Raw genomic sequence first — 26,612 nt, forward strand, 5'->3', positions numbered from 1 at the left:
GTGAAACCCTGTCTCTACCAAAAATACAAAAATTAGGGCCGGGTGTGGTGGCTCACGCTTGTAATCCCAGCACTTTGGGAGGCTGAGGCAGGAGAATCACTTGAGCCTGGGAGGCCAAGGTTGCAGTGAGCCAAGATTGCACCACTGCCCTCCTGCCTGGGCAAGAGTAAGACTCCATCTTAAAAAAAAAAAAAATTAGCTGGGGCGTGGTGGCGGGCACCTGTAGTCCCAATTCCTTGGGAAGCTGAGGTTGCAGTGAGCCGAGATCAGGCCACTGCACTACAGCCTGGGTGACGGCGAGACTGTCTCAAAAAAAAAAAAAAAAAAAAAAAAAGGAAGAAAGAATGAAATAAACAAGTCAATAGAAAGTTGTAGTGTACGCTAATTTGTCCATGTCCAAGGCCACAGCGGGCTAGGGAGTCACGGGCTGGCCTGGACTCCACCCCTTCGGTCTTTTCCCTCTGAATCTGTTCCTTGGCACAGGGTAAAAACTTTTGTGCTTCGTTTTCTTTTCTTTTTCTTTTTGAGACAGCGTCTTGCTCTGTCACGCAGGCTGGAGTGCAGTGGTGCGATCTCGGCTCACTGTAACCTCTGCCGCCTGGGTTAAAGCAATTCTCCTGCCTCAGCCTCCCAAGTAGCTGGGATTAAAAAAAAGAAAGAAAGAAAGAAAGAAAAGCTGAGTAGCTGTCTAAAAAAAAAAAAAAAAAAAAAGAAAGAAAAATAAAAAAGATTTTCTCAGCCCCAAAGCCTGAGGCTCACCCCTGGGACAGGGCACCCTGTTAACACTGGCAGGAAAACGACACCATTTATTCCGACGTCTGCGTCTGTAGTTTTATTCCGTATCTGGCTGGGGGAGGGTGGTCTCCGGGGTGGATGGAGTGAGGGTGGAGGGGACAGAGATGGTCCCTGCTCCCACCTCCCCGAGCCCACCTGGGAAGCTGCGTGGCCGGGCTGCTGGAGACATCCCGAGCCCTGGGGGAGCCAGAGGTGTGGGTGTTTGGGCTTCATCCTCAGGTACAAGGAGATACATTTCATCAAGCAGTTCCTGATTTCATGGAGTTCTTTGAGGGCTCGGCTGGGAGGTCCCTCTCCGGGGGGCTCCAAGTGCCGGACCTGGTGGTTTCTGGAAGGATCAAGGACAAGTCCTGGGAGTTTCAGGCTTCGGCAGTGACAGTGTGTTAATTGCACTTGTTTGATTTTCTGGCAGAAGCCAGGAGAGACGGGGACAGCGTGCTTCTCTTCGGTGACCATCCCAGGCACCCAGAGGTGACCAGACTTCTGTGTGGTCTGGGACAGTGCAGGGCTCAGGCAGGAAGGGCCACCGTGGTGAAAGGCCACTGACAATTCTGGTGAGGAGTAGGGTGGCAGGGGTTCAGCCAGGGAGAGGAGGTGGCTGCCTTTGCTCAGGGCCCTGCTCTCACCTTCCAAAGGTCTAGGGGACACAGAACTCATGGATTTTGGTCTCGCAGCCCCAGGGGCCACACAGAAAAAGGGGTTCAACTGGAAGTTTGCAGCATCTGGGAAAGGCCAATTCTGGCAGAACTCGAAGATTCCAGACCAGGGGAGAGGCGTCCAGGGAGAGAAGAGTCCTGCTTGGGTTGATCATAAGCAAAGTGGACATCATTCCGAAGAGGCAGAGAGCTCACTATGTTATCGATAAAAAAATTCTTGGCCGGGCACAGTGGCTCACATCTGTAATCCCAGCACTTTGGGAGGCTAAGGCTGGTGAATCACAAGGTCAGGAGATCAAGACCATCCTGGCTAACACGGTGAAACCCTGTCTCTAAAATACAAAAAAATTAGCTGGGCGTGATGGTGGGTGCCTGTAGTCCCAGCTGCTGGGGAGGCTGAGGCAGGAGAATGGCGTGAATCTGGGAGGCGGAGCTTGCAGTGAGCCGAGATCCCACCACTGCACTCCAGCCTGGTTAGGCCGGGTGCAGTGGCTCATGCCTGTAATCCCAGCACTTTTGGAGGCCAAGGTGGGCGGATCACCTGAAGTCAGGAGTTTGAGACCAGCCTGGCCAACATGGTGAAATCTTGTCTCTACTAAAACTACAATAATTTCCTGGGCGTGGTGGCGCACACCTGTAATCCCAGCTACTTGGGAGGCTGAAGCAGGAGAATCACTTGAACCCAGGAGGTGGAGGATGCAGTGAGCCGAGATCGTGCCACTGGACTCCAGTCTGGGCGACAGTGGGAGACTCCGTTCAAAAAAAATAAAAATCTCAAGATGGTTGTAAATGTGACTATAAAAATCAAACCCTTTATGATACACAAAGGGGCCCTTAGGAAATGAGTCAGAAGCCGGGGTGCAGGACGTGGGGTCCCAGGAGTCCAGGAAGCCCTGGATACAGTCAGCTGAATGTTTTGGAAGAACGGAAGAAGCACAGTGCATTGAGGAAGAGAGAGGGCTGGGCGCGGTGGCTCATGCCTGTGATTCCAGCACTTTGGGAGGCCGAGGACGGAGGACCACTGGAGGCCAGGAGTTCAGCGAGACCCCTGTCTCTAGTATGACAAAAAAAAAAAAATCTGTAGAAAAATGGAAGAGATTGGGGAGGGAGGAAAGAGGCTGCCTGGGTCCAGGTTGTGCCTCTGTGTGAAGAGACACCAGCCTCTGCCAGTGGGGAGTGCGGAGTAAAGGCCTGCGGGAGGAGATGTCCGCTCTCAGGGGCTCGGAAGCCCCTCAGCCTCTTGCCTCCCCAACGGGAGACATGTAGGAGGCCGAGCAAGCTGGGTGCCCTTGAGAGACAGGCCCAGGCAGGGCTGTGGCCACAGCAGCCCTGGGGGCTCCCCAGCGAGGTGGAGGCAGAAGTTCCAGGAGCCTGGGAGCCACCCAGGGCAAGGAGTGACCCTGGAAGCCATCCAGCCTCCTGGAAAGTGGAAGTGGTTTAAAAACACAGTGGGCTTTTCCGGTTGCTAGTAACACATAGAATTACAGAGTTCACGTTTAGTCCCAGACGGGAGACTGAGGCTCGAGACGGTGAGGAAGGCATCTGCCGTCCGGGGTTGGAGCTCCTGAGGACCAACACCTGCTCAGCGGCCCGGCCCCTGGTCTCCCTGAGATGCTCAGGCCGGAGAGAAGCGGGATGATGGTTCCAGAGCGTCCTCCTCCAAGTCTCCGAGGCCCCAGCGGCGGTTCGGGCACCGGGAGACCCGCGGGGCTCTCAGTGGCACATCCGGGCGGTCATTTCTTTCTGTAAAGAGCAAGCAAGACATCAGCTCCCACCAGCCACTCCCAAAAGGGGTGATGCGAACAGCAGACACACGGAGATGCACAGGCAGAGAAACGGCAGCTGGGGGCTTCCCTGAACACCCAAACAACAAAAACCACACAGGCAATGGCACACCTGAGACCAGGGGCAGCAGGCTACCCCATGAGGCCAGAGAGTCAGCATTTGCAGATCTGTGGGCCAGACGGTCCCTGTCATGATGGCTCAACTCTGTCTTGTACCTCAAAAGCCACCTCAGACAATGGTAACCTCACAAGTGTACCTCGCTGCCAATAAAACTGTATTTACAGCCAGGCTTGGTGGCTCACGCCTGTAATCCCAGCACTTTGGGAGGCAGAGGTAGGCAGATCACCTGAGGTCAGGAGTTCAAGACCAGCCTGGATAACACGGTGAAACCCTGTCTCTACTAAAAATATAGAAATTAGCCTGGCATGGTGGCAGGCACCTGTAATCCCAGCTACTCAGGAGGCTGAGGGAGGAGAATCGCTTGAACCTGGGAGACGGAGGTTACCGTGAGCCAAGATCGAGCCATACACTACAGCCTGGGTGACAGAGCGAGACTCTGTCACAAAAAAGAAAAAAACAACTTTGGGAGGCTGAGGTGGGCGGATCACGAGGTCAGGAGATCGAGACCATCCTGGCTAACATGGTGAAACCCCATCTCTACTAAAAATACAAAAAAATAAGCCAGGTATGGTGGCACATGCCTGTAGTCCCAGCTACTCAGGAGGCTGAGGGAATCACTTGAACCTGTGAGGTGGAGGTTGCAGTGGCTGAGATCAAACAAACAAACAAACAAAAAAACCCCACAAACTTTATTTACAAAAACAGGAAGCCAGGCCAGAGGGCTGCAGTTTGCTGATCCCTGTCTTATACAGACTGGGACACTAGAAGGAAAGTTCTGGAATACAGAAAAAAAGAACAAGAAAAAAGAAAAGAAAAAGAAAGAAAAAAGAGGAAGACCCCACTACCATCTTTAGACCCATTGAGTATGCAACTATTAATTTTAAATTTAGCAAAATGTTTACCAGTAGCAAAGCCTGAAAGGGGATGCACAAAAATGAGGAAGTTATGTGAAGATGTTTTTAGTCTTTTTTTTTTTTGAGACGGAGTTTCACTCTGTCATTCAGGCTGGAGAGCTGTGGCGCAATCTTGGCTCACTACAACCTCCACCTCCTGGGTTCAAACGATTCTCCTGCCTCAGCCTCCGAGTAGCTGGGATCACAAGTGCCCACCACCATGCCTGGCTAATTTTTTTTTTTCCCCTGAGACAGAGTCTTGCTCTGTCACCCAGGCTGGAGTGCAATGGCGCGATCTCAGCTCACTGCAACCTCTGCCTCCTGGGTTCAAGTGATTCTTCTGCCTCAGCCTCCCGAGTAGCTGGAATTACAGGCGCGTGCCACCATGCCCAGCTAATTTTTTGTATTTTTAGTAGCGATGGGGTTTCACCATGTTGGCCAGGCTGGTCTCGAACTCCTGACCTCATGAGCTGCCCGCCTTGGCATTCCAAAGTGCTGGGATTACAGGCATGAGCCACCACGCTGGGCCTTAATCTTTTCTTTTTTTTTTTTTTTTGAGACAGGTTACTGGCTGTCACCCAGGCTGGAGTACAGTGGCGTGATCTCGGCTTACTGCAGCCTCAACCTCCCAGGCACAAGCGATTCTCCTGTCTCAGCCCCCTGAGTAGCTGGGACCACAGGCACGCACCACTGTGCCTGGCTCATTTTTTTCATTTTTTGTAGAGATGAGGTCTCACTACGTTGTCCAGGCTGTTCTCAAACTTCTGAGCTCGAGTGATTCTCCCTCTTTGGCCTCCCAAAGGGCTGGGATTACTGGTGGGAGCCACCTCGTCCGTCCATTTTTAACCATTTTTTAAAGTTGTAAGAGAGTGGTGGCTCCCACCTGTCATCTGAATACTTTGGGAGGCCAAGGTGGGAGGATTGCTTGCATCCATGAGTTCAGACCAGCCTGGGCATCATAGTGAGACCCCATCTCTACACACAATAAAAAATCAGCCGGGCGTGCTGGCTGTGGTCCCAGCTACTCGGAGGCTGGTGGGGTCCCACTCTCACATCAGGATCCCCACATCCATACAGCGCCCAGCAGCCTGGGGAACAGTGCAGCCTCTGGGCAGGTTCCAGTGCCAGGCCCTGAATCACGGGCACCCACTCCACTGCTGGTCCCCATCACCGAGTCACAATTGTGGGCCCCAATTTCAAGAAGCAACATTGGCTTCAGGGATGTGGACCCCACACCGAGGAATCTGGTCCCTGGGTTCATCTCCCGATAAAACCTGGTAACGTGGAAAGCAGACAGGCTAGGGCAGATGCAGAGGTACCCGGCTGGCTACAGAAGTCGGGTGGAATCTAGGCAGGTGCGGTGGCTCCCGTCTGTCATTCCAGCACTTTGGGAGGCTGAGACAGGGAGATCACCTGAGTTCAGGAGTTTGAGACCAGCCTGGCCAACATGGCAAAACCTGGTCTCTACTAAAAATACAAAAATTAGCGGGGCGTGGTGGCACGTGCCTGTAATCCCAGCTACTCAGGAGGCTGAGGCAGGAGAATTGCTTGAACCCGGAAGGTGGGGGTTGCAGTAAGCCAAGATCGCGCCACTGCACTCCAGCCTGGGTGAGGGAGGGAGACTCCATCTCCAAAAAAAAAAAAAAGGCCAGGCACAGTGGCTCCCACCTGTAATCCCAGCACTTTGAGAGGCTGAGATGGGCAAACCACATGGTCAGGAGATCCATCGAGACAATCCTGGCTAACACGGTGAAACCCCCTCTCTCCTAAAAACACAAAAAATTAGCTGGACGTGGTGGCGCGTGCCTGTAATCCCAGCTACTTGGGAGGCTGAGGCAGGAGAATCACTTGAACTCCGGAGGCGGAGGTTGCAGTGAGCCGAGATCGCACCACTGCACTCCAGCCTGGGTGACAGAGTGAGACTCCGTCTCAAAACAAACAAAAACAAACAAACAAAAAAAGTCGGGGTGGAGTCTGCTTGTGCCGGCTCGCATCCCTTTCACAAGGGACACTGAGCTGGGACACCTGAGTGTCCTCTGGGACACCTGAGCTCAGGACGGTGAAGGCGGAGTGAGCTGGACGCGGGGCGGCGCGGAGGAAACTGCACCTGTCGCCGGCATTTGTTCCGTGGGAGAACGCAGGATCCCTCCCAGCTACCTCACCACTTGTCCCATCAGCAGGGTTCCCGGGGCCCAACTCCAGCCGGGGCCGCCAGCTGCTGGGCCGACCGCAAGCAGTCAGGGTCCTGGCCTCGGAAGGGTTCCTCTGCCGCGGGCCGCCAGCCCCATCGTAACCCCACGTCCTCAGCCCCAAGCCCGCGCACCAGTGGCTCCAGCTCCTTGGTGTCGATGAGGCCGAACTCCTTGACGAAATAGTAGAAGTGCTTGTAGCAGGTGTTCACGTGGGCCTCGGAACCCATCTGCGCGATGCGGTCAAAGTGGTGGATGTAGACGTGCACGAACACGCGGAACAGCCGCGACAGGATCTTCCGCACCGTCTGCAGGAAGTTCTTGGGAAACGGAGTGCCTGCAGGGAGAGGGGTGGGACGGGTCCACGGACTCAGCCAAGTCCATGTCCAGAACCCTTTGCTCCTGGATGTGACAAGGGGCTTCCAGACAGAAATTGCTGGCAGACCAGGCGCGGTGGCTGACGCCTGTAATCCCAGCACTATGGGAGGCCGAGGCAGGCAGATCACTTGAGGTCAGGAGTTCGAGACCAGCCTGGCCAACATGGAGAAACCCCATCTTTACTAAAAAATACAAATATTAGCCGGGTGTGGTGGCTCATGCCTGTAATCCCAGCTACTCAGGAGGCTGAGGCAGAAGAATCGCTTGCACCTGGGAGGTAGAGGTTGAAGTGAGCCGAGATCGTGCCACTGCACTCCAGCCTGGGTGACAGAGTGAGACACTGTCTCAAAAAAAAAAGAAAAAGAAAAGAAAGGTACGCTGTACTCTGGAGGGACGTGCCCTAATGATCATCCTCAAACCCACGTTTATGGGGTGTCCCTGAGAGCCATGCAGTGCATTACACATCGAGCTGGGCAGGGGGTCCCACCAACGGGGTGATGATCCTGGTGGACCCAGGGGCTCCATGGAAGTGATTCTGAAACCACTGAGAACACTGGGACCAGCACTGGCAGGCGTGCTTGTCTCCTCTGCGAAGGACTCCAGGCCTGATGCTGATCCTGTCCTTCTCTGCTTTGGGGTGAGGAGACAGGAGTCACCAGGAGTGATTCAGGATGAAGGGGGGCTACTAAGAGCAGCCCAACTTAGGAGAATACTCAGAAATGGAATCCTTTTTTTTTTTTTTTTGAGACAGGGTCTTGCTCTGTCACCCAGGCTGGAGTACAGTGGCACGATCATAGTTTACTGCAGCCTCAACCTGCTAGCCTCAAGCGATCCTCCCACCTTAGCCTCCCGAGTAGCTGCGAACAAAGGCGTGCGCCACCATGCCTGGCTAATTTTTAAAATTTTTTGTAGAGATGGGATCTTGCTATGTTGCCCAGGCTGAGCTCAAACTCCTGGGCTCAGGCGATCCCTGGGCTCGGCCTCCCAAAGCGCTGGCATTACGGGTGTGAGCCACTGTGCTCGGCCTCCCTGACTTTTCTGGAAGGCTCTGTATCCCCGAGCCCCTGCCAGCTCTGACTCACCAACGTTGGTGGGGAAGAGGTCCTCGTTGTTGATCTGCGCCTCGATCCAGTCCATCAGCAGGTCCATGTACCTGGGCGCGGAGAGTGCCGTGGGCTTCCGGAACTTATGCTCATCCTGCCAGCGGTACTCGTACTTGGGGCCCCCCGACATGACGGGGCAGGACTGCTCCGTGCAGCCGTCGCTGATGGTGCCGTAGATGAGGTTGACGCGGTTGAAGAAGTCCACCACGTGAACAGCCACCCAGTCGTTCAGGTCCTCGCCCGGGGGCAGCTGCACGGCCAGCCGCAGGTCCAGCCCGGCGTTCAGCGACGCCTGCGCCTTCTTGTGCAGCTCGAAGCGCTGGGTGCCCGGCTCAAACTTGCGCTTGGGGCGGAATGTCTTGTCCTTGTTGAAGACTTGCTTCAGGAAGGGGTTGGACATCTTGGTGATGCCTGCTCTCCTGGGCTTCTGTAGAGGGGTCCTGGGCCAGCTGGCTGGGGGTGCTGAGCAACCCGAGAGGCCACGAAACACTCACCAAGCCCCACAGCTCTCCCGCGGACCTGAAATACACAGGGGAATCATGACCTGCTGGAGGCGACAGAATTTCCCGGAAACTCTTGCTGAGGGCACAAGCGGCAGGATTTTTTGTTTTTTGAGACAGGGTCTTACTCTGTTGCCCCGGCTGGAGTACAGTGGTGCCATCACGGCTCACTGCAACCTCTGCCTCCCAGGCCCAAGCGATCCTCTCAACTTAGCCTCCTGAGTAGCTGGGACTACAGGCACACACCACCACACCTGGGTAAGTTTCTTTATTTTTAGTAGAAACGAGGTCTCACTATGTTGCCCAGGATGGTCTCTAACTCCTGGGCTCACATGATCCTCTCACCTCTGCCTCCCAAAGTGCTGGGCTTACAGGTGTGAGCCACTAGTGGCAGGGTTCAAAACATCCCCTGGACTTTTGACTTTAAGGAGTTTCACCCAAAGGGGGCCACCTCCTCAGTGGACAGAAGAGAACTGCGCGTGGCGAGGCCTGACCGGTTCACAGCAGAAGGTGCGGAGAGCCGGGCCCCAAGAGCCCGCAGGGGCCGCATCTTCCCCGGTGCCGATGCCTGGCCCGGACCTAGACTTGCTGCCACCCAGCACTGTGGGGCTTGAGTGTGGGGCAGGCTGAGATGCCAGTCACAGGGGTCTGCATGGCCGGACTGCGGCCTCCACAAAGGAAGTCACGCCGCAATGCCCGCAGCCTGTGCATGGCAGCCTAGGTGGAAGAAGGTCTCAAGGGGCGTCATCTTGGATTCCTTGGGTGGCCCCACAGTCAGTGACAAACATCCTCAGGAGTGAGGCAGATACGGGGGAGACGGCTGTGCGAGGATGCAGGCAGAGATGGGGGTGATGCTTCCACAAGCGAAGGGTCGCCCAGGATGCTGGCCACCGCCAGGAGCAGAGAGAAGCCTGGCAGATGCCCCTCGGCCTCAGAGGGACCCAGCCCCGCCCACACCTTCGTCTCAGACGTGTGGCCCCAGAACTGAGAATGAGTCCCTATCGTGTCAGCGTTCTCCCCATGTTGCTGTGCCCAAGTCACTGGTCACTGGGTCAGGGACCCTGCGATTGGGTGACCCCTCTTCCCTTGATTTCGTCCGCAAAGACCCCCTTCCAGGTCGGGTCACATGGCGAGATGCCGGGTGATTCCAGGGGCAGCTGTCCACCCCAAGGCACCGTATAAATGAGGAAGCCTCCAGGAGCCGGCCCAAGTCTCATGCACGCCTGAGTGGTGACTTGTGAGACACCCACGGGTTGCTCTGGGGTGGGGACCCGGCGTCCTCCTACTCCCCTGAGAATTCTCAGGGGACAGAGACAGAGTCCATCCCGCACAGGGCGGAGGGACGACCTGGAGCACACACCGCGCGTGTGCCGGGCTCACGCTCACCACGCAGGGCCTGTCACCGCCAACACCGTTATCGTCACTGCCAGGACGCCGGCACCATGGCAGGCCCAGAGTGGATGCAGACCCCACCCTGCTCTGCTGGGTGCACCTTCTGGACGGGCAGAGACTTGACTGTGACACTTGGGGCAAGGCCCACGCAGGGTGCTGGGCAGGGCGGGGGTCCTCACCACAGCATGAAGAGGACCCAGCAGAAGGGGGAGTCAGAGAGGGGAGAGGGAGTGAGGCCCACACATGCCCAGGCCTCCTGGGCTCCACGCAACGCTCACAAGTAATAAACACACATTCATCACGTTCTAGTACATTCCAACCCCCACCTCTTTTTTTTTTTGAGGTAGAGTCTCACTCTGTCACCCAGGCTGGAGTGCAGTAGCGAGATCTCAGCTCACTGCAGCCTCCACCTCCTGGGTTCAAGCAATTCTCCTGCCTCAGCCTCCCGAGTAGCTGGCACTACAGGCACTTGCCACCACGCCCAGCTAATTTTTGTATTTTTAGTAGAGACCGGTTTCACCATGCTGGCCAGGCTGGTCTCGAATTCCTGACCTCATCTGATCCGCCCACCTTGGCCTCCAAAGTGCTGGGATTGCAAGCGTGCACCACCGCGCCCGGCTGTGTTGCTGTTACTTGTGACTAAGTCCTGTCTTGTGTCTCATCCCTCACGATACACGACTGGGCGAGTGTTTGGGGCTGCCATCACAAATCACCACAAATTTCAGGCTGAAAACAACACCAATCTAGCATGGGGAAGCTCTCAGCTGTTGGGAATGGATCCTGTAGGGCTAAATTTAAGGTGTGAACAGGCCGGGTGCAGTGGTTCACACCTGTAAGTACTTTGAGAGGGTGAGGTAGGTAGATGGCTTGAGTCCAGGAGTTTGAGGTCAGCCTGAGCAACACGGCGAGACCTCGTCTCTACAAAAAAATTTAAAAATTAGCTGGGTGTAGTGGCGCATGCCTGTAATCCCAGAACTGAGGTCGGAGGACCATTTGAGCCCGGGAGTTTGAGGCTGCAGTGAGCCTCGAACTCCAGCCTGGGCAACAGAGTAAGACCCTGTCTCAAAAAATAAAAAATAAAAATAAGGTGTGAGCAGAGCTGGATCCTTCTGGAGGCCCCAGGGCTTAGGGTTAGGGTACCCCCCAACAGTCAACAGAATGGCCCCCACCAGAGAATGATCTGGACCCAAATGTTCACAGGGCCTGGGGGTCGGGGGGAAGAGATGCTGCACTGTTTGGAAGAAAAGCAAGTTAGAGGCTGGGCGCGGTGGCTCATGCCTGTAATCCCAGCACTTTGGGAGGCCGAGGCGGGTGGATCACCTGAGGTCGGGAATTCGAGATCAGCCTGGCCAACATGGTGAAACCCCATCTCTACTAAAAATACAAAAATTAGCCAGACATGGTGGCGGGCGCCTGTAATCCCAGCTACTCGGGAGGCTGAGGCAGGAGAATCGCTTGAACCCGGGAGGCAAAGGTTGTAGTGAGCCGAGATCACACCATTGCACTCCAGCCTGGGCGACAGAGCGAGATTCTGCTTCAAAACAGAACAAAACAGGCCGGGCGCGGTGGCCCACGCCTGTAATCCCAGCACTTTGGGAGGCTGAAGCGGGCAGATCACGAGGTCAGGAGTTCAAGACCAGCCTGACCAACATGATGAAACCCTGTCTCTACTAAAAATACAAAAATTAGCCAGGCGTGGTGGTGCATGCCTGAAATCCCGGCTACTTGGGAGGCTGAGGCAGGAGAATCGCTTGACCTGGGAGGCAGAGGTTGCAGTGAGCCAAGGTCAGGCCTCTGTACTCCAGCCTGGGTGAGAGAGCAAGACTCTGTCTCAAAAACACAACACAACACAACACAACACTGTGCCCACTGTGAACGCAGTGACGACAGAGTCTGCACCATAAGAAGGTCCAGGGTCAATGGATTGTCACAAGGGAGCCCCTGGTGAGGACCAGCTGGGGACACTGCTCAGGGCAGCCTGGGCACAGGTGGCAGGAGGACTCGAGTCCCACCCACGCTGCAGTGACCAGAAAGGCCTGAACTTCCCCAGCACCATCCTGGGGCCCTTAGCCACCATCATCACTTCCTGCCACCAGGGTTAACACCCAACTAGGAACTTGAACTTTTCATTTGCCTGGGATGAAAACCCTGTCTCCACTTTACAGATGAGAAAACCAGGGCCCAGAAAACCAGGCCTCTACCCCCTGGCTCTGTGGACATCGGGGTTGGATCGTTCTCTGGGGTGGGGCCGTCAGGGGCACTGCAAGTTGCTGAGCGGCATCCCTGGCCGCCGCCCCTCCCTGCCAGGAGCTCCCCCAAGTTATGACAACCACAGATGTGCCCAGACATCACCCAGCGTCCCTTCGGGTTAAGATTAGATCGCCCTGGGTGAGATCGTGGCTCAGATGATTACGACTGATTCTACAGCAGTGTCTCACGCCACACAGCTAGTGGGTGGATCGGCTGGGGCTCGAACCCTGGACTCTGTGGGTGGATCGGCCGGGTCTCGAACCCTGGACTCTGTGGGTGAAGCCACCGCTCTTTCTGCCCCACAACTCCCTAAATTCAGCAACTCTCAGGGATGCGGGCAGCCGTCTGATCACAAGCCTAGTGACACACGCTTCCCGGGCCAGCGCTGCTCCACCACAGGGCCCCTCCACTGCCCAGCAGAGCCACGTGGATGCTCCAAGTCCAGGGACTGCTGACCCATCTTGGTTTTGCTTGGCGGAGCACAACCCCAGGGTCACCACACAGGTCACCCTGCTTGCTTCTCTTCCATTTTTAGAGACAGGTTCTCGCTCTACTGCTCAGGCTAGAGTGCAGTGGCAGGATCACGGCTCACACTTTAGCCTCGACCTCCTAGCTCAAGGGATCCTCCTGCCTCAGCCTCCTGAGTAGCTGGGACCACGGGCACTCACTGCCATAATTTTTTATAATTTTTTCACCACCAGTTAATTTTTTTTTTTTTTTTGTATTTTTTGTAGAGATGGGAGCTCACTATGTTGCCTAGGCTGGTCTTGAACTCCTGGACTCAAGCGATCCATCCGCCTTAGCCTCTCAAGGTGCTGAGATCACTGGTGTGAGCCACTGTGCCTGGCCACCCCTGCCCGCTTCCCAAGGAAGGAACAATCCCGCAGCCCAGCCTCAGACCCTCCCTGGGAAGCCCCTGATTCAAAGAGGCCACCTCTGTGCTTATGGTATCCCCCTGGGGCTGGGGAGCCCGGGACGCATCCACGCTGTGGCTGAGCAGGTGGGAGCCGTTGGGGGGGGACCTGAGGCCCTTCCCCAGTGACAGCTCAGCACCCCAGAGCCCTGCACCTGCCCCAGTGATGAGCTCTGCAAGCCACACCTGCCCTCAGGCCACACCACCTGCAGCACAAGATCAATAAATCCCCTCGGGAGAAGGGAAAATGACGGCCACCTCCAGGCCATGGTCCGCCTGGCACTGAGCGAGATGCTCCTCCACGCTGGGAATCAATCACCTCAGTCCCCACATGCCTGTCTAGACGGGGCGAGTGCAGGCCCCACTTTACCAAAGAGGAAACCGTGCAGGCGAGCAGACCCCCATCCACCCAGCCAGGCCCACTCACCTCCCTCCTCCCCGTTTCCGCTTCACATCTGGGCCGACTCACAGCCAACTTTCCAACTCCAACAGAAATCACAGCACAGAGCAAAACCCAACCTGCCACAGGCTGGTGCTGCCGTTTGTTGATTTCAGGGCCTCCCATGCCAATTTGGGGGCTTAGCTTCCAACCATGCCACGTGGTTGGGCAGGCTGGTCCTTCCAGCAGTGGTATTGCAGCCCTGGGCTGACTGCAGCCATGGGAGGAGACCCCCTACCTGGGCTGAGCCTCAGGGAGAAAGCGGCTGTTCCCACAGGCCCCCGCTTGTCTTTTTAAAACTTTTTGTAGAGATAGGGTCTCACTACATTGCCCAGGCTGGTCTTGAACTCCTGGTCTCAAGTGATCCTCCTACGTCAGCTTCCCAAAGTGCCGGGATTACAGGCGTGAGCCACCATGCCTGGCCGAGGCTTATCTTTGTCTATATCCTTTTAAGCTTGTCTACCGGACTCACGCCAAGACAGTTCCAGAAAACAAGACAGGGCAGCCCGAGGAGCTTGTAAACTTCCTCTTGGCATGTCTGTCTCCTTTCAGAAGGTGAGGGGTGCCAGGCGAGGTGGCTCATGCCTGTAATCCCTGCACTTTGGGAGGCCGAGGTGGGTGGATCACTTGAGGTCAGGAGTTCGAGACCAGCCTGGCCAACATGGTGAAACCCTATCTCCACTAAAAATACAAAAAACTAGCCGGGTGTGGTGGCATGTGCCTATAATCCCAGCTACTCAGGAGGCTGAGGCAGGAGAATCGCTTGAACCCAGGGAGGCGGAGGCTACAGTGAGCCGAGATCACGCCACTGCACTCCAGCCCTGGTGACAGAGTGACACTCCATCACAAAAAAAAAAGGTGCAGGATTTTCAGTGGAAGTTAACATCTTCTGAAGAACCTTGTGGACCGGCAGAGTTCCCATCACACCAAACGGTTTTCTTTTTCCTTCTTATTTTTTTTGAGACAGGGTCTTGCTCTGTCACCCAGGCTGGAGTGCAGTGGCATGATCTTGGCTCACTGCAAACTCCACCTCCCAGGTTCAAGCGATTCTCCTGTCTCAGCCTCCCGAGTAGCTGGGACTACAGGCGCCCGCCACCACGCCCAGCTAATTTTTGTACTTTTAGTAGAGACGGGGTTTCACCATGCTGGCCAGGCTGGTCTCAAACTCTTTACCTCGTGATCTGCCCGCTTCGCCCTCCCAAAGTGCTGGGATTACAGGCGTGAGCCACCGTGCCCGGCCTAGTTTTTTTTTTTTACATAGAGACAGGGGTTTCACCATGTTGCCTAGGCTGCTCTCCAATTCCTGGCCTCACGCAATCCTCCCACCTCAGCCTCCCAAAGTGCTGGGATTACAGACGTGAGCCACCATGTCCGGCCCGAGCAAAGCGTTTTCTATCAGGAACAAACACAGGCTCCTTGGCGGAGGGGTGATTGGCCACAGAAAGGGGTCTTTTCCAAAGAAAGGCCGGGGTGGCCTCGGGACCCTGACTCCCGCCCTCGTTGTCCCCTGAGGCCAGGGGCTGGTTACCGTGTCTGGGGCTCCCTCCGCTCTGCTCTTCTCGGATTCTTCCAGGGGCAGTGGAGAAGACAAGGCAGGAAATCAGCTCTCAGAATTCCACACCAAGGCCTTCTGGGCTCCCCCGGTCTTCCCACGGATGAGACACAAGTGACCCTTGGAAACTTCTAGAGAAATGAAAGGTGAGATGACAAATTCCCCTGCTGCAACACTTTTTTTTTTTTTTTTTTGAACAACACAGTTTCACTAAGCAACCAACTGGTATGACCCCTCCCCCACCGAGGTGTAGCAGCTCACGGACCACAGTCACCCACTTCCTTCCGGAGGTTTCCACATCCTGCCACTGCCTCGGGGACCGCTGCCCCAGAGCACGGGAGGCGCCTGAGAGACAAGCCCTGAGTGGAGAAGTCAGTTCCATATGTTCTAGGTCAGTGCACAACACTGGCTCCCGGCCTGGCAGCCCAGCCCTGATACTTGGCTGGAAGATGCTCCCAGCCCAGAATCCGTCCTGCTAAAAAAGGCGCTGGGCGCGGTGGCTCACGCCTGTAATCCCAGCACTCTGGGAGGCCGAGGTGGGCGGATCACAAGATCAGGAGATCAAGACCATCCTGGCTAACTCGGTGAAACTCGTCTCTACTAAAAATACAAAAAAATAGCCGGGCGTAGTGGTGGGCACCTGTAGTCCCAGCTACTTGGGAGGCTGAGGCAGGAGAATGGCCTGAACCCGGGAGGCAGAGCTTGCAGTGAGCCGAGATTGTGCCACTGCACTCCAGCCTGGGCGACAGAGCAAGACTCTGTCTCAAAAAAAAAAAAAAGGCAGTGTCCCGGAGCCACCTTCCAAAATCTGAGTATTTATTTATTTTTACTTTCATTTATTTATTTTTTTGAGACGGAGTTTTGCTCGTCGCCCAAGCTGGAGTGCAGTGGTACGATCTCAGCTCACTACAACCTCTGTCTCCCAGGTTCAAGCGATTCTCCTGCCTCAGCCTCCCAAGTAACAGGGACTACAGGTGCCCGCTACAACGCCCAACTAATTTTGTATTTTTAGTAGAGGTGGGGTTTCGCCATGTTGGCCAGGCTGGTCTCGAACTCCTGACCTCAAGTGATCCACTCGCCTTGGACTCCCAAAGTGCTGAGATTACATGCGTGAACCATAACACCCAGCCTCTGAGTGTTTATTTTTACTTTTTTATTTTTATTTTTTTGAGGTGAAGTGTCGCTCTGTCACCCAGGCTGGAGTGCAGTGGCGTGATGTCGGCTCACTGCAACCTCTGCCTCCTGGGTTCAAGCGATTCTCCTGGTCAGCCTCCTGTATAGCTGGGATTACAGATACACGCCACCATGCCTGCCTAATTTTTGTATTTTTAGTAGAAACTGTTTCACCATGTTGGCCAGGCTGGTCTCAAACTCCTGACCTCAGGTGATCCGCCCACCTTGGCCTCCCAAAGTGCTGGGATTACAGGCGTGAGCCAGCATGCCCGGCCTGAGGGTTTACTTTTAAACATTACAACTGCTCCTGGTGCTGGTAGGCCACCCTCACTCCTGCTGGAGGATGGCTGCGTCTTCCCTGATCACCCAGGCGTGCATCCTGTCACTGTTTTGTGCTTCTGTCTGGTTTACATTTTTGTTTTTTTTAGAGACAGGGTTTTGCTCTGTTGCCCAGGCTGGAGTGCAGTAGTGCAATCAGAGCTCACTGCAGCCTTGACCTCCCGGGCTCAAGTGATCCTCCCACCTCAGCCTCTTGAGTAGCTGGGACTACAGGCACACACCACCACACCTGTATAATTTTTGTATTTTTGTAGAGATGGGGTCTTGCTATGTTGCCCAGGTTGGTCTCGAGCTTCTGGAGTCAAGCGATCTTCCCACCTCAGCCTCCCAAAGTGCAGGGATTACAGGTGTGAGCCACTGTGCCTACTGCATCTCTGACTTCTCTCGTGGGAAAGCAGACAGGCAGGAAGCAAGGCCTGCCCAGGCCCCTCCGGGCCAGGTGCTATCGAGGGCTTAGCATACTGTCCTAATTCTCCTGATAGTCTTTTCTTCTGTTTTTAGATTGACATATGACTCACATCCCACACGTTTTAACCTTTTCAGTTACAGTTCAGGAGTACAGTTACGTGACTCCTGGCACGTTTGGCGTTGCGCAAACACCACCTTTATCTAATTCCAGAACACTTTCCTCACCCCTAAAAGCAGCCCTGGCCAGCTGCAGTGGCTCACGCCTGTAATCCCAGCACTTTGGGAGGCCGAGGCAGGAGGACTGCTTGAGGCCAGGAGCTCAAGACCAGCCTGGGCAACATAGTGAGACCCATCTCTGCACGAAATAGTTAGAAATTAGCCAGGCATGGTGGATGTGCCTGTATAGTCCCAGCCACTTGGAGGCTGAGGTGGGAGGATTGCTTGAGCCCAGGAGGTCAAGGCTGCAGTGAGCTATGATTGTGCCACTGCACTGCAGCCTGGGGGACAAAGTAAGACCCTGTCTCAAAACAAAGCTAAGATCGTGTCACCTAGGGGACAGTTACAGTGATGAGACGTCACGGACACCTGTGGTGCCTGCTTCAGAGGACTCAGCCCAAAGTTTCAAGAGACAAGAGACCAAGTGTCAGAAAGAGGAAGCCACAGGGAGGAACGCCCCAAGCTCCCATCCCAACCCAGGGCCACACGCCTTTCACGGAACTTTTTCCTAACCCAGGGCCACAGGGTCTGGGCTTGACTGGGCACCACCGACTTGGCACCGCCTTCTTGGCCTCCTGGATGGCTTCAGTCTGAACGCGGGGGCAGGAGCCATGCTCTGAGCCCGCCCAGTGGGAGTTGGGGGCCCACCCCAGTCTCGCCTCCTCGTGGCCACTGTGAAGAGCTCTCAGCCACACTCAGCTGCAGCGGGGGTCTCACCTGGGGGGCTATTCTGCACCCCGGGGACTCATACTGGGTGATGTCTGGGGGCATTTGTGGTTGTCATAACTGGAGGATGCTCCTGGCACACAGTGGGTGGTGGCCAGGGATGCTGCCCAGTGCCCTGCAGTGCCCAGGATACCCCACCCCAGAGACTAATCCGCCTTGAATGTCCACAGTGCCGAGGGGGACAAAGCTTGTCCTGCGAGTGGCAAGGCCAGGGATCTAACTGTTCTTGTTTGTTTTATTTTATTTTTTGAGACAAAGTCTTGCTCTGTCATCCAGGCTGGAGTGCAGTGGCACAATCACAGCCCACTCCAGCCTCAACCTCCGGGGCTCAAGCAATCCTCCCACCTCAGCCTCCTGCGTAGCTGGGACTACTGGCGTGCGTCCAGATAATTTTTGTATTTTTTTTTCTTTTTTCTTTTTTGAGATGGGGTCCCGCTCTGTTGCCCAGGTTGGAGTGCAGTGGTGTGATCTTGGCTCACTGCAACCTCCGCCTCACGGGTTCAAGGATTCTTCTGCCTCAGCCTCCTGAGTAGCTGGGACTACAGGTGCGCGCCACCACACCCAGCTAATTTTTTTTGTATTTTTAGTAGAGACGGGGTTTCACCATATTGGCCAGGCTGGTCTCCAACTCCTGACCTCGTGATCTGCCTGCCTCGACCTCCCAAAGTGCTGGGATTACAGGCATGAGCCACCACGCCTGGCAATTTTTGTATTTTTTGTAGAGACGGGGGTCTTGCTATGTTGTCCAGGCTGGTCTTAAACTCCTGACCTCAAGCAGTCCTCCCACCTTGGCCTCCCAAAGTGCTGGGATTATAGACATGAGCCACTGAGCCTGGCTCTGTCTCCCTCTTTAATGAGTAATTTTTACAAATTGCCAACCTCACCACTAGTTAGTACACAGTGACTGTAGTTGTCAGAGGCTCAAACGTGTATCTGGCCATCCGTGTTTCTCCTGCTTTCTGGGGAGCACTTCCCTACGCACTCATAAACTAACCCTACAGGGGTTCATGCCGCAGCCCTGTGAGGCTGGCAGGGCAGGTTGAAAGCGAATGCTCTCATTCCTGCTAAGTGATGGTGGACCTTTGCTGTCATTAGTAAACAGGCCTGGCATTTGCTGGGGCCCTGGAGGACCTGCTCTCGTGAAACTCATCATTTCCTGGCTGGTGGGAGGGGCTCACCCGTGCTGCATTTCCAGAAGCTGAGGCCAGTTGCCTCGCCTGAGGGTGCGAGGTAAAAGGTACAAGTCTGGGCTTTAACTCAGATCCTTCAATTCTGAATCTGCTGCGTCTGCCACTAGGGCAGCGTTTCCACTCTCTGCACTGTGGACATCGGTGTGGGTCACTCTCTGGGGAGGGGCCATCCTGGGCACTGCAGGGTGCTGAGCAGCGTCCCTGGCCTCCACCCACTCCATGCCAGGAGCAACCCCAGTCATGAGAAAAACACAAATGTCCCAGACTTGGCCCAGTGTCCCCTGGGGGCAGAATTACCCTCGATTGACACCTCTTGGGTTAGGGGATTCCACAGACCCCCAAGAGACTCTGTGGCCCATGAACCTCTGCTCTGCTGAGGTCCCAGGAGGCTATACATATTGAAATCCACAGAGGGGGAGAGGAAGAGAATCCCAGGAGCTGGGGTTCCCTGGTTTACACCATCTGCCATATTGGGAGTTTATTCTGGTGTCTGGTGTGAGCAGGGAGCAGACTCGATTTTTTTTTTCCAAATAACTAATGCAGTCCCCTACTTGGCATTCAGGGCTGGATCCTTCTCTGGGGTGAGTTTGTCCTGGGCACTGCAGGTGCTGAGCAATGTCCCTGGCCTCCACCCACTCCATGCCAGGGGCAGCCCCTCCTCTAGTTGTGACAAACACAAATGCACCCCCCCACACCGCCCCGTATTTCCAAGTCCCCTGGGGGCAAAACTGCCCTGGGGCAAGACCTCAGCTAGATTGGCAGCTTCCCCTCTGATCTAATCTACCAGGGACTCCACTGAGGGGATTCTGGGGGACCCGACACCCGATCCATCTTAGCCCAGCCAAGTCCGCATCCCCAGAGCTCCGCAGCTGCCGGGCACTTCTGAAACCAGCATCTGCAGCCCGGCAGAGCTGGCATGGTGACTTAGGCTGTCTTGGTTCTCCAGGGCACGTAGGGTGCGACTCCCCACCCAGGTGTCCCAGCTCAGCCCATCCCTTTGTCCCCGGCGGGAATTGTCTGTGCTTGGAGTGGCTCACACCCCCGACCACTTCCTTTTTCTTCTCATTTGCCTCGTGGCCCAGAGGATGTTGGCGGGCTGAGTCAGGGCTAGACCACCCTGCCCCCTGCCCCCACAGGCCTGAACACGGTGATGATTCTGCCCCTCAACACCGGACGATGTCTGGGGACATCTGTGGTTGTCAGGTTTTGGGGGAACTCCTGGCATGGAGTGGGTGGAGGCCAGGGACGCTACTCAGCACCCTGCAGTGCCCAGGACACTCCACCCCAGAGAATGACTCAATACCCAGGGGGAGACCCTGGCCCCAGCCCCACACAGGAAGTAACAACTTCCTCCTTCCCTGTGGGACTTATAGTCAATGAAATACGACATTAAACATAGCAATGATACAAATATGTTATTTTTTTTTTGAGACGGAGTCTCGCTCTGTTGCCCAGGCTGGAGTGCAGTGGCGCAATCTCGTCTCACTGCAACCTCCGCCTACTGGGTTCACGCCATTCTCCTGCCTCAGCCTCCCGAGTAGCGGGGATTACAGCTGCCTGCAACCATGCTCAGCTAATTTTTGTATTTTTAGTAGAGACGGGGTTTCACCGTGTTAGCCAGGATGGTCTCGATCTCCTGACCTCGTGATCTGCCCACCTTGGCCTCCCAAAGTGTTGGGATTACAGGCGTGAGCCACCGCGCCCAGCCAAAAATACGTGCATTATTTTAACACACTTTTAAAACTAATAAGCTGAATATAAGCTCTGCATTAAAGCCAGAAGACCTAAGAGAAAACCCACAACCTGTGGGGAAGAAAAGGGAGGGAAACCTCTGTGAAACTGACCCCTGCAGTAAGTAATCCTACAACCAAGATTCCAGTGCCGGCTGCTGGCCAGATCAGGGGAACATGCGCTTCCTGCAGAGTCATTCCCAAGCCCATCTGGCTGGAAAGAAAAGCCTTAAACTTGAGCCAAAACCTCTCAACCCAGAGGAGACTTCTCATCCTTGCGTAACCCAGGACGGCCCAGCCACACAGTTTTAAGAAGAATGAGACACAGGCTCTGACACGGAAGGACACCCAATATCCGATAAGTGCAAAAAATAAGTTGCAAAACAGTATGGGTACCCAGACCTTTTTTTTTTTTTTTTTTTTGGAGACCGAGTCTTGCTCTGTCACCCAGGCTGGAGTACAGTGGCGCAATTTCGGCTCACTGCAAGCTCTGCCTCCCGGGCTCAAGCAATTCTCCTGCCTCAGCCTCCCAAGTAGCTGGGATTACAGGCGCCCGCCACTACGCCCAGCTAATTTTTGTATTTTTGGTAGAGACGGGGTTCCACCATGTTGGCCAGGCTGGTCTCAAACTCCTGACCTCAAGTGATCCACCCACCTTGGCCTCCCAAAGTGCTGGGATTACAGGCGTGAGCTACCGCGCCCAGGCTCTAAGACCTTTTTTGTTAAAGAAGGAATAAAAGCCGGGGTGCGGTGGCTGACGCCTGTAATCCCAGCACTTTGGGAGGCCAAGGCAGGTGGATCACAAGGTCAAGAGTTTGAGACTGGCCTGGCCAAGATGGTGAAACCCTGTCTCTACTAAAAATACAAAAATTAGCCAGGCGTGGTGGCGGGCACCTGTAATCCCAGCTATTCAGGAGGCTGAGACAGGAGAATCGCTTGAACCTGGGAGGCGGAGGTTGCAGTGAGCCGAGATTGTGCCACTGCACTCCAGCCTGGGCGACGAGCAAAACTCTGTCTGTGAAAGAAAAAAAAAAAAGAAAGAAAGAATAATAAATTGCTACAACCATGAAAAAAAATAAGGAACTATTGTGTCTGGAAGGAAAGGTTTTTTTTGTTTTTGTTTTTTTTAGCTGTCTGTTTGTTTGAGACGAGGTTTCGCTCTATCCCCCAGGCTGGAGTGCAGTGGTGCAATCACGGCTCAGTGCAGCCTCAACCTCCTGGGCTCAAATGACCCTCCCACCTCAGCCTCTCAAGTAGCTGGGACCACAGGTGCACGCCACCACGCCCAGCTAACTTTTGTATTTTTGGTAGAGATGGGGTCTTACTATGTTGCCCAGGCTGGTCTCAAACTCCTGGGTTCAAGCTATCCTTCTGCCTTGGCCTCCCAGAGTGCTGGGATCACAGGCATGAGCCATAGCGCCCGACCCTCTGTGAATCTTTGTGGTAAACTGACATACTTTTCCCAGTCTGGGTATATAAGGAAAAAAACAGTCATTTTGATATACTCAAAAGGAAAAGGGGGCGAGGTGCGGTGGCTTACGCCTGTAATCCCAGCACTTTGGGAGGCTGAGGCAGGCAGATTGCCTGAGCTGGGCAACATGGTGAAATCCAGTGTCTACTAAAACACCAAAAAATTAGCTGGGCGTGGTGGCGCATGCCTGTAATCCCAGCTACTCAGGAGGCTGAGGCACGAGAATCTCTTGAGCTCGGGAGGCGGAGGCTGCAGTGGGCCCTGGTTGCGCCACTGCACTCCAGCCTGGGCAAGAGAAACTCCATCTCAAAAAAAAAAAAAAAAAAAAGGAAAAGGGAAGAGGCCAGGCGTGGTCCCCAGAAGGTATTGTGTCAAAGTCTGAAAGAAAACCCAAGTTCAGCTTTCTTTTGTGTGCAGCCAGGCACACGCTGGACCACAGCCACCCACTGTGTGTTCCAGAGACTTCTCTGGGACTCCGAAAGGCAGAAGTGAAGGCCTCCTCCCAGAATACCGTTTCTGAAGTCAGATTTACCTTTTCGGCTTAAGCCATTTGACCTTCTAAATGCCAGGAAAACAGGAACAGAGCTCATCGGCTGGGGAAGGTCTAAAACTCCCCACCTTAAAACCCCAAGCTCAGTCAGCTGTGCGGGGAATTTTTCTGAAACCTCCACCATCAGGTCCCTAAGGTGGGAGAATACCTCCTTGGAAGGGAATTTTTTTTTTTTTTCGAGACGTTGTCTTACTCTGTTGCCCAGGCTGGAGTGCAGTGGCGTGATCTTGGCTCACTGCAAGCTCCGCCTCCCGGGTTCAAGTGATTCTCCTGCCTCAGCCTCCTGAATAGCTGGGACTACAAGCATGCGCCAGCATGCCCGGGTAAATTTTGTATTCCTCAGCCGATGAGCTCTGTTCCTGTTTCCCTGGCATTTAGAAGGTCAAATGGCTTAAGCTGAAAAGGCAAATCCGACTTCAGAAATGGGATTCTGGGAGGAGGCCTTCACTTCTGCCTTTCGGAATCCCAGAGAAGTCTCTGGAACACACAGTGGGTGGCTGTGGTCCAGCGTGTGCCTGGCTGTGTATTTAGTAGAGATGGGGTTTTGCCATGTTGGCCAGGCTGGTCTTGAATGCCTGACCTCAGGTAATCCGCTCTCCTCGGCCTCCCGAAGTGCTGGGATTACAGGTATGAGCCACCCGCACCTGGCCAGCACATCCCAATTCGGACCAGCCACATTGCAAGGCCTCCACAGCCACAGGTAGTAAGCTCAGCTCCAGAGTTAAAAAAGTCAACCTGTGGAAGGAGAGGGAGCTGGGAAGGGTGCAGTGGAATGGGTGTTGCTTGAGGTGGGTGCCTGTGTCGTCCCTGGGGAAAGGGAAACACATCCAGGGGGTCCGGAGGACAGGGACGTGACATGCTGGGATTTCACTTTCTTAGTCCTCACTCTGTAATCGGTAGATCTCAGTGAGTTCTAATAAACAGGTCCCTGACAACTGCGGTTAAGAACCCGGCTTCTGGAAGTTCTCAGGGCTGCAACTCTGCAACTCTGACAGCCCGGGGGGCTCATCCAGCCCTCCTTCCTTCCCTATGTAAGTTCTTTTTTTTTTTTTTGAGACAGAGTCTCGCTCTGTCACCCAGGCTGGAGTGCAGTGGTGCGATCTCGGCTCACTGCAGGCTTCGCCTCCAGGGTTCATGCCATTCTCTTGCCTCAGCCTCACGAGTAGCTGGGACTACGGGCACCCGCCGCCACACCCGGCTAATTTTTTTGTATTTTTAGTAGAGACGGGGTTTCACTGTGTTAGCCAGGATGGTCTCGATCTCCTGACCTCGTGATCCACCCGCCTCAGCCTCCCAAAGTGTTGGGATCACAGGCACGAACGACTGCGCCCGGCCACCCTCTTGCACTTCTGAAACAACTAGCAAACCAACCAACCGAACAAATAAACATCCAGCTTCCCCTACATGAAAGCAAGACCAGGCCTGGAAAGGAAGTGAATCCAGGAGAACAGAAACGGAAGGTGGGTTTTGTCTCACGGGTCAAAACCTAGATCATCCCACACACGCAGGGAAATGAATGACTAGTTCCTCAAGGCATCACTGTGGGCTCTGACAGCTCCAGCCTTCAGCAGCTCCTCAGCTCTGCGTCCCAGCGCTTCTTCCGTAAAAGGGAGGCCCCTGTGACTGCGTGATGCACAAGAAGGAAGGCGGTCTTGGGACCACGGCCTAGAGGGCGGCCAGGGCACTCCCCGCTGCCTATGCAGGAGGCAACTCCCAAAGCAGAAAGCACAGATGGGATGTGAAACACGCAAAACACACATCTCAACATTTATCCAACCATCTGCTTTGAATACGGGCAGTTTATTGCATGTCAATTAAACCCGTATAAACTGTTAAGGAGAAAACGAAGAAAAAAGCAAGTGCGAAAAAAGCAGTGTGGGCCGGGCGCGGTGGCTCACGCCTGTAATCCCAGCACTTTGGGAGGCCGAGGCGGGCGGATCACCTGAGGTCAGGAGCTCAAGACCAGCCTGGCCAACATGGCGAAACTCCGTCTCTACTAAAAGTACAAAAATTAACTGGGTGTGGTGGTGGGCGCCTGTAATCCCAGCTACTCAGGAGGCTGAGACAGGAGGATCACTTGCACCCGGGAGGCAGAGTTTGCAGTGAGCAGAGATCGCGCCACTGCTCTCCAGCCTGGGCGAGAGTGAGACTCCAAACTCCGTCTAAAAACAAACAAACAAACAAACAAACAAACAAACAAACAAAAAAGCAGTGTGTACAAAGACTGGAAATCTTACCCCCAGGATGAGCTGCGGCTTGGAGCACTGATTTCCTGCTCTGTGACTGCATTTTCCAATCTCCCCTCCCCTCTCAGTGACTCCTAATAAAATGCACCCTCGCTTACACTTTCTAGCCCCTCTTCGCTGCAGGGAGGAGGGGCAGCTTGTCCCTGGCGGGTGCCTCCTTCCGGGGTGGGGGGGCCCTGCCAGCGATTTTGGGGACCCCGAGCAAGAAGGGCCTATTCGAAAGGGCCCGACCGCCGCGTGGGCTTGGGGATCCTGAAGCCCTGCAGAATTTTAATCCACACCGGGAGGTGCGGGGTCCTGCGGGAGGGCAGCGGGCAGGGCCAGGAGTTCATCCCCGCAGCTCGACCCCGCACCCTGTATCCCCCTCCGGGGTAATCGGTCTCCCTGCCGCGGTAATCGGTCTCCCTGCCGCCCGCGTTCGCCCCTCCTGGGGGATCGGCCTCCCTGCCTGGGTTCGCCATTCCTGAGGGATTCGGCCTCCTCGCCGCCTAAGTTCACCCCTCCTGAAGGATCCGGCTTCCCTGCCGCCTGAGTTCGCCCTTCCTTTTTTCTTTTTTCTTTTTCTTTCGTTCCTTTTTTTTTTCCCCCCGCTCTGATTGCCCAGGCTGGAGTGCAGTGATGTGATCTCGGCTCACTGCAACCTCTGCCTCCTGGGTTCAAGTGATTCTCCTGCCTCAGCCTCCTCAGCAGCTGGGATTACAGGTGCGCGCCACCTCGCCTGGCTAATTTTGTATTTTTGGTACAGACGGGGTTTCACCATGTTGGCCAGACTGGTCTCGAACTCCCGACCTCCGGTGATCCACCCGCCTCGGCCTCCCAAAGTGCTGGGATTACAGGCGTGAGCCACCGCGCCCAGCCTCGCCCTTCCTGAAGGCTCGGCCTCCCCGTAGCCTAAGTTCGCCCCTTCTGAGGGATCCAGCTTCCCCGCCGCCAGGGTTCGCCCTTCCTGAGAACTCGGTCTCCTCGCCGCCTAAGTTCACCCCTCCCGGGCACCCACCTGGCCGCCTCTGCCGCCCGCCTTCGCCCCTCCCGGACGCCCACCTGACCGCCTCTGCCGCCCGCCTTCGCCCCTCCCGGCACCCACCTGGCCGCCTCGGCCGCCTCAGCCGCCGCACCGCCTCGCAGCCGCCGCGGAGGGACACGGCCGCGGGAACGCCCCACACGCATGCCCGACCGCACCCGCGGACCGGACCTACTTTCCTTAAAGGGCCCGGGGCTCCGCCCAGAAGCGGCGTGCAGGGGTCTCCCAGACTCGGTCCCGCGGGCTTTAAGGGGCCCGGGCGGCGAAGGCGCACGGAGCCAAGTTCCGGGCAGCAGCCCTGGGATGCCCTGAGCCGGGCCGGGCGGAGGTCTCCGTTGCCTAGCAACCGGGGCCGCGGCCTGTGGGCGGAGCCTGCACCGTGGCTGCGACACGGGGCGGGGCCTCAGCGGGAGCCGGCCGAGGAGCGGGCACCGACCATTGGCGCATGCGTAGGGCGCGGCCTTGGGGCGCGGCCCATCCAGTGGCGGAGTCTTCTGAGGGGCGGGTCGTGGCCGGGGCCTGGAGGCGGAGCCGGCGCCGTCAGTAGTCGGCTGAGGACGGAGGCGGGGCTGGGCCT

At 55.5% G+C, this 26,612-nt stretch overlaps 1 protein-coding gene across 5 annotated transcripts; it reads right to left on the reverse strand.

Moving 5' to 3' along the window:
- Window positions 1-805: 805 nt before the first annotated feature.
- On the reverse strand, window positions 806-26,594 carry MOB3A (MOB kinase activator 3A). 5 transcript variants are annotated; one of them, XM_009434305.4, is made up of 5 exons: window positions 26,099-26,594; window positions 14,942-15,096; window positions 7,899-8,438; window positions 6,573-6,775; window positions 806-3,194 (listed from the first exon to the last, which is right to left on the reverse strand). In XM_009434305.4, the coding sequence occupies exons 3-5, from the start codon at window positions 8,317-8,319 to the stop codon at window positions 3,165-3,167; spliced, it is 654 nt and encodes a 217-aa protein (XP_009432580.1). In that variant the 5' UTR covers window positions 8,320-8,438; window positions 14,942-15,096; window positions 26,099-26,594; the 3' UTR covers window positions 806-3,164. The 5 variants fall into 5 exon arrangements, with proteins under 5 accessions (XP_009432580.1, XP_063657057.1, XP_063657056.1 ...); XM_063800987.1 differs by having other exon boundaries at window positions 26,012-26,100; XM_063800986.1 differs by lacking the exon at window positions 26,099-26,594 and adding an exon at window positions 25,006-25,158.
- Between the last annotated feature and the right edge of the window lie 18 nt (window positions 26,595-26,612).

This window comes from Pan troglodytes, chromosome 20, assembly GCF_028858775.2.
Source record: "Pan troglodytes isolate AG18354 chromosome 20, NHGRI_mPanTro3-v2.0_pri, whole genome shotgun sequence".
Taxonomy (NCBI): Eukaryota; Metazoa; Chordata; class Mammalia; order Primates; family Hominidae; genus Pan; species Pan troglodytes.

What these genes read in the sequence shown, in the direction of transcription:
- MOB3A (XM_009434305.4), bottom strand. Translation starts at nt 8,319, where the DNA reads ATGTCCAACCCCTTCCTGAAGCAAGTCTTCAACAAGGACAAGACATTC. An exon ending in CCTCTTCCCCACCAACGTTG is followed by an intron (nt 6,776 to 7,898) that starts GTGAGTCAGAGC and finishes CTCTCCCTGCAG; the next exon opens with GCACTCCGTTTCCCAAGAAC. An exon ending in CCAAGGAGCTGGAGCCACTG is followed by an intron (nt 3,195 to 6,572) that starts GTGCGCGGGCTT and finishes TGCTCTTTACAG; the next exon opens with AAAGAAATGACCGCCCGGAT.